The 14,516-nt window shown below is 42.3% G+C and overlaps 1 protein-coding gene across 3 annotated transcripts in view; it reads left to right on the top strand.

Moving 5' to 3' along the window:
* Positions 1-4,774: 4,774 nt before the first annotated feature.
* LOC147015471 (neuronal acetylcholine receptor subunit alpha-3-like) overlaps positions 4,775-14,516 on the top strand; it is a 37,816-nt gene continuing 28,074 nt past the window's right edge. For 2 of the 3 annotated variants that reach the window (XM_085850260.1, XM_085850259.1), the window contains exon 1: positions 4,786-4,895. In XM_085850260.1, the coding sequence (XP_085706386.1) occupies positions 4,793-4,895 (103 nt within the window). In that variant the 5' untranslated portion in view covers positions 4,786-4,792. Of the gene's footprint in view, positions 4,896-14,516 lie in introns of all 3 variants that reach the window. The other variant, XM_085850263.1, reaches the window with a different exon arrangement.

Raw genomic sequence — 14,516 nt, 5'->3', positions numbered from 1 at the left:
ACGGAGCACAAACAACTCGCTCAGGATGACTAAGGAGAAACCACTCGCTCATGATGACAGAGCACAAACAACTCGCTCAGGATGACTGAGCACAAACAACTCGCTCAGGATGTCGGAGCACAAACAACTCGCTCAGGATGACGGAGCACAGACAACTCGCTCAGGATGACTGAGGACAAACAACTCGCTCAGGATGACTGAGGACAAACAACTCGCTCAGGATGACTGAGGACAAACAACTCGCTCAGGATGACGGAGCACAAACAACTCGCTCAGGATGACGGAGCACAAACAACTTGCTCAGGATGACTGAGCACAAACAACTCGCTCAGGATGTCGGAGCACAAACAACTCGCTCAGGATGACGGAGCACAAACAACTCGCTCAGGATGACGGAGCACAAACAACTCTCTCAGGATGACGGAGCACAAACAACTCACTCAGGATGATGGAGCACAGCAAAAGCATCTGCAGTGAGTGAACAATTTCCTCAGAATGATGTACTGCAGTCTAGCTATCGATTGAAGGGTGCTCAGCAAGTGACTTAAGCACTCAGGCAAGCACTCCAATTAATTGGTTAATAAGGAACAGTTGGCCAGGCTGTGGCTGCACACCACATTGGTTCCCCTTAACTTTAAAGCCGGTCTTCACCGCTCACACAGCAGTTGAAGAAATAAATTGAATTGGTTCAAATAATGACTTCATCCACAAGAGTTGCTTTTTATGTAGAACAACCCTGGAGACATCATAAAGTTTAATCGCCTGTGAAATAAACATTGTAGATATTCCGCCATGTTGCCTGCTCATCTGTGCATGCGTCACATGGTGCCTCGTTTGCAGTCTGCCCAAATGTTACATCTTTATTTTGAAATGTTCGTTTTTCACCAGATTTACTTTGATTCCCTTTAGAGCACCTCACAAAACCTCCACAGTTTATAGAATATCGACACAGCTCTGGCAGATGCTCTGGATAGGCAGTCCTTCTGGAGCACAGGGCACGAGTACAAGCACTGAATGCATAAAATCATACATCTCAATGAAGCTGGTTAATTTTGGCCCATTCTTACATCTTTTGTTCACTCAATATAATTGTCCAAACAGTAGAAAAAGAACAGTTTAATACTTTGGAAATTTCACATTTTCTTGTGTATGTACGGAGAAGGAGGGAACGTAGCCTTGCTTGCTTAAACTAAAACAGGTACATCGGCTTAGTTATTAAACCCGTCATTTCATTAAATTGTCTGATTTCACAACAGATTTCGACACTTATTTAGTCCGGACAATACCCGATCCTCAAAAACAGAAATAATATTTCGATGATATACTTTATTTTGTTTGTGAGAGTAGATCATAGAAAATCGTCTCGTAGAATGCATGAAATTGCTCCAAGCTCATTGTCAGGTGTGAATGTCAGGTGCAACTAGTGATTGGCCACATCAGATCCATATTTAAACATTTGACTCATTTAAACATTCAGTAATTGCATTAATCATTTGTCAGGATTCAGACCATTGTCCTGGCTGCTTAAAATTGTGTTTCCAAGCCTTTGCCTGAAATGTATTAAAATGTATTTCAAGCAAGCCAGTCCTTCTTAAACAAACCTTAGAGCATGTCCTTGTCCGAGCAGTCTGACAGGCTGTTTATACAGGGTGTCCCTAAAAAAAAAAATGACATCATTTCATAGTCTAATAACAGAGCTAATTCTCGCTCAAATGATCTCAAATTTTAACAAAATGTGTAAACACTAACTAAATTGAATGTTTAATTCTTATCTCAATGAGAATCTACCAGGAAGATGGATTGGGCATGCCAGTGATAATGACAATGTGCTGTTGAAATGGCCACCACGTTCACCTGACTTGACACCTTGTGATTTTTTTTCGATGGGGCTATGTGAAAGGACTGGTCTATATCCCCCCTCTTCCTACAAGCCTAGAGGAACTTAAGCAGAGAATCACTGAGGTGCTGGAGAATGTTAGGCAAGACATGCTACAGCGTGTTTGGCAGGAGCTGGACCACTGACTTGATGTGTGTCGTGTCACAGGCGGTGCGCATATTGAACATTTGTGAAGTTTTGAGAAAAAGGTTATAAAATCTACATCCCTCTGAATCTCTTGTTCGAATTTTGATAAATAAATATATATATATATATATATTTTTTTTATTATGAAGCTCTATTCACTTTCGTTTGCCTGGGACATGTAGTTACTTAGATATTCACGTTTCAAATGATGTCATTTTTTTAGGGACACCTTGTAAATTCCAGTGCAGGGAAACCACAAAGGGTTTGCTTCTGTTTATGAATATGTGCCAGCACTCTCTCTTTGCCCGAACTGTGAGAAAGATGTTGGATTGCCAAACTTCCTCAAGGGTGTAGGGAGGGGGGAAAAGACACACACACACACACACACACACACACACACACACACACACACACACATTGCCTTTTATTCGTATAAGATATATGCATGTACCAATTGATGCACTCTCATTTGCAATGCTTCACTTTATCTGCACACCCTTTCTTTTACTCTGAAGATCCACGATGTGAATATTGGCTCATCTTACCTCCCTCTCCCTCACAACAGCTTGCTGAGAAATTGCCATCGATGTATAGTCGAATGGTGAGCAATCCTTTTGCAAGTGTAAGCAGAGAAGAACACAAATCAATTGGGAACGATGAAAAACCATCAGACGGGAAAACTTCAGCAGTATATAAAATGTCAATTAGAGAATTTAATGAGGAAAATATCGCTTTACATGCCCCCTCCCTTTCCCAAGAGCTGTCTACCTATCCCCTCACAATGACAAACCTGAGTTTTCAGCTGCCTCGATTTTCACCAATATGAATGCAGCGTCATGAAATTCTGGAGATAATGGGCAAGTGCAGCAATTCATCAGCTTTTTTTTTATACATACGCATGTGTATACACGTGAAAGAGGGGGAAAAGTGAGTAAAGATAACTATTTTTGTTTGAACTTCAAATCACAAGAATATGAACTCTAATTTTATACATTTCTTTGTTTCTTTGGTGCACAAAAGTCGAAGTTCATGCGTGAAAGAGCTGGAACACAGAACAAGAAGAATGTAAAGGAAAGGGTGGAAACGCTCCAGCAGCACGATGGAGAGGCATAACAAAAGGAACACTCAGAGGAAGAATGGGCATTGGGAAAGAATGAAATCAAAGGAAGTTGGAGGAGGAGGGCACATGTGTGAACAAGCTAGATACAAGTGCAGACACAGCAGGCAGAGGAAGGCAAAACTGGCAATGAAACAGAAATGAAACAAAAAAACTCTAAAGAGGGGAGAGAAAAAAATAGAGGGGAGAAAATGCAATATCGAAAGGATGGGGTGGGTTTGGGGAGGGTTATTGAGGGTAGAAAAGATCACAACTGTGGATGGGAGATGACCTGAACTGGTGGTCACCAGTCATCTTGAAGTCCGAGAAAGAAGAATGCGATTAGACAGACTCGGGAAGTTGAAAGTTGATTCCACAAGCAAAAGATAAGAGAAACAAATGGGTGGAGGTGAACAGTGCGTCTGGATTTTGGGATTTTCACCAGAAGTGGGTAATTACGAACATAGCACATTCACCCTGCAAAAACCATGGGGGTGGTGGGGAGGAGGGGGACAAGAGATACTTTAAATGATGTCACCATGCACATTTAAATATAACGCATTAATATAAATATAACATATAAATATAACGTATAACAAAGCAATGTCAAGGAAAGTATACCTGAGTTCATTATGGTGTTTAGAATTTTGAAAATAGATATGTGCAATAAGCTTCTTTGAAGTTATCATGCTGCTTCGTTATTACCTCTGCCACCGAAGGTGAAGGGGGTTACATTTTCATCCCCACTCTCTCTCTCTCTCTCTGTTTGTTTGTCTCTGTTTGTTTGTGTGCAGGATATCTCAAAAAGTTGTGGACAGATTCGGACGAAACTGATTCTTCACCATTGAGAGATTGGGCCAAAAACGATATAGTGCTGTATTGCATGATATTTCAAAAATGTTATGGGCCCGATATGTTCTGGTGGATCAGGCATTACGTGGCGGAGGTATGCGCTCTACCGAGTGCCCTTCCAGTTGTTTCTTCATTCTGGACTCGAGAGGAACGACTGATATCATGTGGTCAAAATTACATTCCATCCAATGGTTATTTGCATTTCATTTAATGTGGGCACTTTTTTCATGAAACCCATCTTGATTGATTCACAAGTACAAAATCTATTTATCCGTCAGATAAATTAGACTCTAATAACCATTGAAGATGATTTATAGACTGTATAATAATTTCTGGTGAGAAAAGCAACACCACGCTGTATGTAATCAATCATCTTTATTAATCACAAGTTTATTAATCGTACCAGTGATCTGTTGTATTCGGAATGTCTATATGAGTCTTCGAAGACGTTTTTCTGCTTACATTTATGAACTGCTTATTATATAGAGAGGTGAACGATCAATTAAGGGAAAGTATGAGGTTGGTTTGAACAAGGGCCATTTGTAAAAATGGATGTCACCCTTCATGTCAGTAAATCGACTTGAGTTGGCGATTTTTATGGTGTATTGTGTGCACGCTACTCTCGGTGAAATGTAATGACTGGTGGATTCCTCTTATGATACATTACTAGACACTCAGGTTGACAAAAGTGTCAGCTATTTTCAGTGTGATAGATTTAAAATATATATATTTGTTTCTCATCTGGTATATCCACTTGCCTCTCCACTGTCTCGCCTGGGCTTGAATGTCATCCTGGTGTTTCGTATGCAGGAGAGGCATCAATGTGTGCGCCATCAATGGGAAGGGCGTTAAGCCAGCGGAAGCCTCGGATTTTGAAGGTCCGTACAGTGAGAGACAATGTTCAAGGTGTCTTCAGCAGAGCCGGTGAGTTCGGGAATCAGTGTGTACAGAGATTGAAAGAAAAGTAAGAGACTGTACTTCTAGGATGCTTTTATAAGGCATCTGATGTGAGGGAAGAGCACGGAAGATGGATATGTGAATAATTCAGAAGGACATGTGATAAGAGAAGAGTATAGATTATGGGGGATTTTAACTTGACTGGGATATATTGCATCAAGGAACAAGGAAAAGGCAGAGCAGATGAAGATTTTTTTTCACTTTTTAACCAAGTTTGTACAAAAGCCCACGATGGGGAGTACTGCGTTGGACCTCTTTTTGGGTAACGATCCCAAATATGGTGGAGGAGGTAGAGGTGGGAGAGCATCTGGGGACAAGCAACCACTATGTAGTAAGCGCAACTCTATTGCTGAGATATGAAGTTCGGGAAAGTGGTGTAAGGCTATTGGATTTTAGGAGGGCAAATTTTGAGGGAATGAGAAGTGAATTGGGAGTTTTAGATTGGGTAAAATTAATGAGTGGGTGGTCTAGTTGCATCGGAGGAATGGGCAACCGTGAAGGAAAGAATGTATATGGTGCAGAGTCGGTATATTCCAGTGAGGTGTAAAGGTAGAGGCAGAATGAGAACAGGGTGGTTGAGCATGGTGTATTGTCGAAGTTGGGATATATATATATATATATATATATATATATATATATATATATATATATATATATATATATATATATATATATATATATATATATATATATATATATATATATATATATGTATGTACATATCATTCGGCATGCAGTGAAATTGGGGATAAACAGAAGGCATTAATTCGATACAAAACAAAAGGACTGGAGTCCAACTCACATCGTTGTAAGAGGAAACAGGATAGTTCAGAAAATAACTCGGCAGGCCAAAAGGTAATCTGAAAAGGAGATAGCCTAGAATATTAAACATAACAGCATGACTTCCGGTTCTGGGTTTGGAGCGTCGACAGGTCTCCTTGGGGGCTCCCTGCTGAAGATCTCAAAGTTAAGTTTCCGGTCGTTATCTTTCCCCTTTTTAACTTTTTGTTTTCTCACCTACATGTTACTGTGTGTTCCTAGTTTGGTTTTGTTTCAAAAATCGTGCTACTTTGTGAGATTTCGTCAAACTTGTTCTTACTGGGTGCTTGAGGCCTATCCTTGATTCCCGAGGCCTACCCTTTGTTCCCCTCGGTGTACGATCGTGTTTATTTGTTTTTTCTCCCCATTATCTTCAATTTCTATCTTTCCCACTTTCTTAACATCCCTCATCTCAACTCATCACTCTATTTCTTATGTTAAAAAAAGAAATAAATAAATAAAAACGCATCCTTTCTCCAATTCTTCTTCTTCTTAATCGCCTCTTCTTCTTCCTCGATTTTTTCCGACAACACTCCCATGACATAATCTGTTGAAAACTCTCTCAAACATCAATAATAATAACAAAACGATCTCTTATAATGCTTCATCTTCCTATTTCACACGTGTGGTACTCTTTACTGTATCAGAATGCACTGCTATTTAAACAGACTGCTCTCAATTCGACTTTTCCTTCATACCTTGCCTAAAAAATCTAACTGTTACAGCGATTCTTCTCTCCATTCTCTGAATTCGCCTTTATTGCATCCATTAAGAAACGTGTTGAATCGCATAACTGACCTAAAATTTTTAAAAACCCCAGTTTGCTATGAATGTTTGCTTTCTATCAACCATTCGTTTTTTTCCAACTTCAGTGCCAACTCACTCCTCTCACCCCTCACTCTCAAAGCAGCCATCCCACTCTTCTCTCTCCAAGCCTCCCTCTCACCTCTCTCAAAAACTCCCCCCTCACCTTTCTCCTACCATTCATCCCCCTCACTCATCCTTCCCAAAGTTGCCCCCCCTCCCATCCACAAAGCTGCCTCGCTCCACTGTCCTCTCACCTCCATCTCTTCACTCCACCTCCTCAAATTCTCAACTGCCTTATTCCCCCTCTCTTGTCCCCCCTCTCCTGTCCCCCCTCTCCCCCAGCACCACAGAGCCTTTTCTCCTCCTCATTCAGCCCCCTCCCCTAGCTATTCTGCAATCCCCACACTTTCAACAACACTCCTTACCTCCCCCCCCTCGTCCCTTGTCCTACCCTAGAGTACCTATATATAGAGAGTAGCGACAACTCAGCTATAGGCGCCATTTTGTTTCACTCTGGATAACGCGCGGTGCGTGCGCTACCGCCGTAGCAGCATGCATGAATGAAGCAATACATCAGGAGGGTGGGATACATCACTGGACATATATATTTATTCTCATGTTTTACTCGGCCAAAGATCTTGATTATAGAATCAATGGGGTTGAAAGTGATAAAATGTTAAAATGCATGTACTCATTACACGGGAAACTCAGAGTAAGTTTGCCAGAGAACGAGACATTTGGGAGAAACTCGGCCTGTGTAGGCTTATGACATGAAGTCGAGCCAAATAAAAATCTCGAGTCCATAGGCCTAAGTTGGGGCCTCAATTTGATCCATACCTGCCCCTACCCATCCCTCCCCACCTCACCCATCTTTACTTTTTTCATCTCACCACATTATCATCTCACCCATAACAAACAAAAACAACAAACACCGATACCTACATGTAATTTATCATCATAGTTACCACCCAACACGCTCTCAAACACACCAAAAAGTGACTATGCCAAAATGATTGTATCAGATTTCAAAAATATCTTAACAATTGAAATGACCCTTTTTATGGGCAAAGAATAGTTAATTGCACAGGCCTGCTATGCAATTATTGGATGAATCTATGAAGCACGTTCATGTCAAAATGCTTATGTTAAGTATTCAACTGGTACAATCTTGTGAAGAAACAGTCCATGAAAAATCGCAGTAGGTTTGACTTGCTTCAACAGTGTTCCATCAATTTGCAAGATGATGAACGATAAAGAAATGCTACAAATTATAAGTACAGGTAACTCTGCTTAACTTGAATCTCTTGGGACCACAGAAATCTGTTCGACGTAGAACAAATCTGCCTCACAGAAGGTAAATAACACGTCTTGCATAATACGGTTTCAAAATTTGTTTAAACTTGTGCGATCATTCGACTTAATAAGGCTGACTTACATGCATGCAGAGTTACCTGTATTGTTCATACACTGCAGGCATTTTCAAATTCAAGTGTATAAATACGTAATATTATGATTAGTTATATATTAGTGTTTACAGCAAAATTAATTTTGGTGAAATATTAACAACTTGACAGCAAGTTTTCAAGACAATACTACATGATTGATGATTCTGAACAAAAATGGAAATACACCAAATGAAAGTATGAAGGTCAGAGATTGTAGGCTAGATTTTTTTATGAAACCCCATCTAATGTGTTGCCATGGTAACCAAATAAACAGACAATTCATTACAAATTGTGTATTTTCATAAGAATGTGCAATTAAGTGATAAATATGTAAATTAATTGGGTTGCTAAATAATGATTGCCCATATTGTTAGCTTTCTAGATGCCAACATCCCAGACTACCATTGATCCTTACTGGGGTTATGATAATAAATAAGATCAACGGCATGCATAAAGAGGGCCCCCAAATTTAAAGCATTTCATTTTTGGGGCAGGCGTGGGGGCAGTGGTTCTATAGGTAATTTTTTGTTCCAATTTAATCATACAGGCTATAAATCAAATAAATCAATAATAATATCAATTGCTGCTATGATTGATATAATTCTTATTACAATAATCTTTACCATGGTAACACATTCAACGCATATACAGTAAGACTTGTATACCAAACATGTCAATGTCCATATGTGTACATTATTTTGCCCTTTTTTTTAGTCTAAAACTTGACTGGTTTTTGGTCAACATAAGAAATAGACAAATACCAAAATTGTTCATCAAATTACTTATCAAAACAACGAATTTTCTCTTCTTTCCATAGATAACAACTTCTAAAAGCTTAGATGTCCTTGAAAGTTTATATGGGTCACATGATGACATGCTTCCAATACCGGGAGCCGTGCCTAAAGGCACTGTCGACGGCTAAAAGCTTAAATGCAGAAATTGAAAACGAAACCTATACATCCTGTACCCCTTCTCAGATTTGTTGCTGCACCCAAAGGCGCAACAACCCTTCATTTTGACTAATAAAGTTTCACTCAGTTTCAAACTCGGTCTCTCCGAGCTCACTCGGTGAAGATCTGGATTCGATGCGTAGCTTGGCGCTAGAGTGTGAAACAAAATGGCGCCCATGTGTCACGTGACCATTAAATTCTGGTCCCCCTATGTCGCTACTCTCTATATATAGAGATGCAGTATAGGATAGAATGCCTGGAATGCCTGAATATTTTATTCAGTATAGGATAGTATAGGATAGGATAGAATATATGATAGGATTCAGTATAGGATAGAATGCCTGAATATTTTATATTTTCGGTATCAATCGAGACAGTGGTATGTTGCTTCTTCTCCGCCCAAATAAAGAGATGTGTCAGAAGAATGTGTTGCATGCTGTTGGGCAGGTACTCTGGTATGGTATTAATAATCATAAAGAGAATAACATGACCCTCTCAGCAGCTCCCTTAGGGAGCGGGTGCTTCTAGTAAATATAACAGTGATGAGGAACACAGTGAATCAAGTAGTGAAGAGAAAGAGAAAAACCCCATTAGCACAACACCTGGACAAATATGAACTGTCGGACTGTCTTAGTCTAACAATATGTGCAGACTTGCTCAGGGACACGGGACAGACAAAATAAACATAAATGGAGGTGAATGTGGAGTGAAGCTTTCCTTGAGGTGCATGTGGGGAACACATGGCTTACTGATGGATTTGAAAGTGAGGGCACCATCACTCGTGTTCCAGCTGCAGTCGATGATGTGTACTGTGATTAGAATGGCTCATAGAATGCCTGGAATAGCTCCATACTGTGGCACGCTCGACCTGAACTGACTTTGGAACTGAGCACATGACTCATCTTGTCCTCTCCTCACTTCTCTCGATCCTTTGGCACTACTGCAGCGATCCTGTGCTCTCGGCTTATGTAGCAGCCATGTGCCCCACATGGCAAGGCTTTTCCCCTGCCCCATGAGCATCGCACACCTCCTCCTGTGGCTACGAAGTCGTTTGCATGTCTCCGCCATGTCAATACATCCGCGTCTGAGGTTTGCCTAGGTGTACATGGAATATTGATTGAATGTGGTCGAAGCTACTCAGGTGGACTCGCCATTTTGACGCAGTAACGTGGGGCCGGCACATGTAGATCCAGCATTTTGACATGGTTGTGTGGGGAGGTGAGAAATCACATTAGGAAAGGATTAAGAATGTTAATTACAGAGGGAAAAGAAAGAGACATAAAGGTGATTGAGAAGGAACTTCCTTTACACCTGAGCCTGATTGTTTCTGACTGGGGTAACAGAACACTTATTCAAACCTTCATTATGACATAACTAATTCATAATTAATCCTTCATTAACCCCAAAGTTATTTTCTTAATAATATGTTCATAGCAACACCCAAAGAGGCATGACAAGTGGTATCCTTGACAGATTCAATAACACCAAGGCAACTCTTAAAAATTGATTCAAACTACACTCAAAGGAAAAGATTGAATGAAGCTCGGCCTATTGACGTTTCAAGGTCATTGGGATTCGGAGGTTGCAGGGTAACTCAATTAGACCCAATTCAGGCATCAGTGTATATCCCACAAAAGACAATGCAGGAATAAAGAATATGGTGTTGAAACCGCAGTAACAAAGTAAAGGTCATGTAGTAATAAAAAATAAATGAAAAATAGATTTACAACTCACATGCACAGGGAGAAAAGGGTAGAGTACATCCCCCAAAAATGCTTAAACCTTCATATCATGTTCATATCCGCTGAGGATATTTGCACTAAGTGATGCACAAGATAAGAAAAAAAATATGCGAGCAATGTTCTTTCTCCGAGCTTCGTATATCATGTCATAGGCTTGGCCATGAGTCGCTTCCAAATCGGATTACAGAGCTGGGGGCAGGACAACAAATGACGTCTCGATGTTGGTTCTCCCGGGTGAGCTGTGCAGTATGCCAGTGCCGCTCCTTGGGGTTTTTATCAATGTCCACAGCTGAACCTTCTCTCTTTGGCACAACACTGCTCCTTGCAGTAACATTCCTCACTTGGATTGAACACTTTTTACCTTAGAGTTCGTTTTTGGCTTAAACAGTGAGACACTGCAGAGTAGTTGTTCATCACAATATCCTACCCTCCCCCTCCCCTCAACCCCTGCACCCAAAGCCTCCTTCCTTACTCCTTCATTAAAAGTATGGACCTCAAATATCCGGGGCCTTGGCTCAAACCTTTCAGATCTTTCCATACAGGTTGCCACTGACAAACCAGACATAATCTGCATATAACAGAAACTTTCCTCCCCCATGACGTGTCTGACTCCCAAGTATCTCTCCCTGGTTACTCCCTCCTCTGGTTTGACAGACATGAGCCTCGCCCTGGTGGAGGAGTTGCTCTCTTCAACAAAGACTCTATTCCTCACTCTCCATGCACTGCCCTCACTCCCCCACACACCCAGGAATACCTCTGGCTACGGCTTCCCTTAATCTCCCACCTCATGTTCATATGTGTACTGTACCGTCCACCAAACAGTGATGACTCCATCTACACCTCACTATCTGAAAACATGGACCAACTTCTATCTTCTCATCCAAGCTCTCTCTTCCTCATATGTGGCGACTTCAATTGTCATCATGCCAGTTGGCTGGGTGTGGGTACCTCTCTCACCTGCCATGGCACCTCAGCAAAAGCTTTCTGTGACTCATTGGGACTAACTCAATCGGTCAACTTCCCGACCCAGATCTCAACAAATGGTACTCCCTCTCTTCTGGATCTGATTTTGACAAATTTCCCTGACAATATCTGCTGCTCTTCCTCTGCTCCAATCTGTTCTTCTGACCACGTCCTTGTCAAAGTGGACATCTCTCTGGCTATCATCAGACAACCACCTCACCGCTGTCGAGTCTGGCATTTCACTCAAGCCAATGGCAGGGTCTCCAAGCAGCCCTCAAACTTGTCAACTGGTCTCCTATCTCCACTTTCTCCAACATCAACTCTTCCTGGGAATTCTTTCAAAGAAACTTGCTCTCCCTCATGCACAGATTTATCCCCTCTCATCTTCAGTTGTCCTACCCTTCCTCCCACCCTTTGTTCACTGAAGCTTGTGATGAGGCAGTTGTCCTGAAACAACTTGCCTTTGCCTCATGGAAAGCAAACCCAACTGAGGGCAATCTCAATTCCTTCCATAAAGCTCGGAAAAAGTGTGTATCTACCCTCAGGAGAGCCAGAAAACAACATCTTTCTCATCTCAAGTCTGAACTCTCAAACCTCTCTCCCTCCTCAAAATCCTAGTGGCGTCTAATCAAATCTGTTTCTGGTATGTTCCCCCTCCATCCCCTCCCTTACTTCAAATGGCAGCACTGCTGATACCGCACGAGAAAAAGCTGAATGCCTAAACTCGGTGTTTGCAGCTAAATCTTGTGTCCAAAACCCATCACTTTCTCTACCCACCTTAACCAGTCGCACCCAACTGTCCCTGAACTCTGTGTCCTTTTCTCCTGAAAAGGTGGAGAGCTTGCTGTCAAACCTCGACTCAGATTCTGCAACTGGTCCAGACGGCCTCAGACCACGTGTCCTCAAAGCCTGCTCTTCTGCTCTTGCTCACCCTCTCTCTGTTATATTCACCCTCTCATTTGCTCAAGGCCATCTGCCATCTGCTTGGAAATCAGCAAACATCACTGCCCTGCACAAAAAAGGTGCAATAACAGATCCCTGCAACTACAGACCAATCAGCCTTCTCCCAATCATCAGCAAGGTTATGGAATCCATCATCGCTTCAGACATCAAATCCTTCCTCTTCTCCAATGGCTTGATTTCTGATCATCAACTTGGTTTCAGACCAGGTCATTCTACCCTGGATATGCTTCTTCTGCTCTCCCAACAATGGATGGAAGCCCTCAATGCCAGACAGGAAATCCGAGCCATATCCCTGGATACATCACGTGCTTTTGACACAGTCTGGCACCCTGCCCTACTCAACAAACTCTCTTCCTATGGTATCCAAGGCCATCTCCACTCATGGCTCGCAGACTTCCTCTCCTGTCGCAGTCAACGTGTGTCCCTAAATGGAGTTCTTTCATCCGCCCTTCCTGTCCAGGCTGGAGTTCCTCAAGGTAGCGTTCTGGGCCCTGTTCTTTTTCTGGTTTTCATCAATGATCTCTCCGACTCTCTGGAAAATTCTCTATATCTCTTTGCTGATGACTTCACCCTCTGCCATACCATCGGTCATCCCTCAGACCGGCAAGCAACAGCTTCTCCGCTCACTGCTGATCTGGATAAAATCAAAAACTGGTCCAACACGTGGAACATGCCTTTCAATCCGGACAAATCTCACACTCTCACTATGTCTCTCCGAAAGGACCATTTAGAAACCCCCCCCCATCCACTTTCTCAACAATCCTCTGGAAGAAGTCCTTTCTTTCAAGCTTCTGGGTCTCACTATCTGCCATGACCTTTCCTGGGAAAGCCACATTTCAAAACTCACCTCCAAAGCCAGTCGCCGACTGGGAATCCTCCGCCTGCAAGGTCCTTCCTCGGCCCACCTGAGCTCCTGACCACTTACAAAGCTTTTGTCCGCAGCCTGATAGAGTATTGCTCTCCCCTCTGCGCTGGTGCTCCTGCCTCTCACCTTTTTCAGCTTCACGCTGTAGAAACCAAGGCATTTCGGATCATTGGCATCTCCCGTGATGAGGCTGAGTCTTTGGGCCTCTCACTCAATCACCGCAGGTTGGTCGGTGGTCTTTCTGTCTTCAACCGTCTCCTCTCCAGCCTCGCCCCCCCCCCCCCCGCTCTCTCTGTGATTTATTCCCACCACATTTCCGCAGGGCGCTCAAGTTCCGCCAACAACCCCCTTCTGGTAAAACTACCAAAATCACGAATCACTGCTCACCTTCACTCTTTCATTCCTCTTTTTTCCCACCTTTGGAATAAACTCCCTCACTTTATTCATTCCCATTCTCCCCTCCAGGCCTTCAAAACAGCTGTTCACACCACCTCTTATCATCCCCCATCCAAATCCTCGATCTTTTCTGCCCCCAATGATCCACCCAAGCCCACCTCCTTCATATTCCCTGCTTTCCTTCCTGAAAGTCCCTGTAATGTCCATCTTCTATTCCCCATGTTCCCCATCCCATCCCTCTCCCTTCCACAGATCTCCAAATGTCTCTGTTCCCCACTATTTTGTCCTTCCCACTCCCTCCCCTCCTGTCTCATGCCCCCCTTGATGTCCGTTGTGTGTTCGCTCTCATACGAGCCTCGACAAGGTATACAAAAAAAAGACAATCTTTAAGTATATAAGAGGTAATGAAAGGGGAGAGAGGAGTGTGGGCCCATTGAGGAATAGCACAAGATAATTGGTAGAACATAGGGTGAGATGACAGGATTATTAAAAAAAAAAATTGCTTCTACATTTACAGTCAGGGTATCTTCCTACATTGGAAAGTATCTATCTTGGGGATCCCTTTGAACCTTTAATTAACTCTTATACCCTTTGCACTCCGTCTTAAATGTCCTTTTTAGGTCATCTCTTCGAGCATG

Source organism: Eptatretus burgeri, chromosome 12 (genome assembly GCF_056783735.1).
Source record: "Eptatretus burgeri isolate ZD-2024b chromosome 12, Ebu_testis_v1, whole genome shotgun sequence".
NCBI classification, from domain to species: domain Eukaryota; kingdom Metazoa; phylum Chordata; class Myxini; order Myxiniformes; family Myxinidae; genus Eptatretus; species Eptatretus burgeri.
This window is presented reverse-complemented; position numbering and strand designations above follow the sequence as displayed.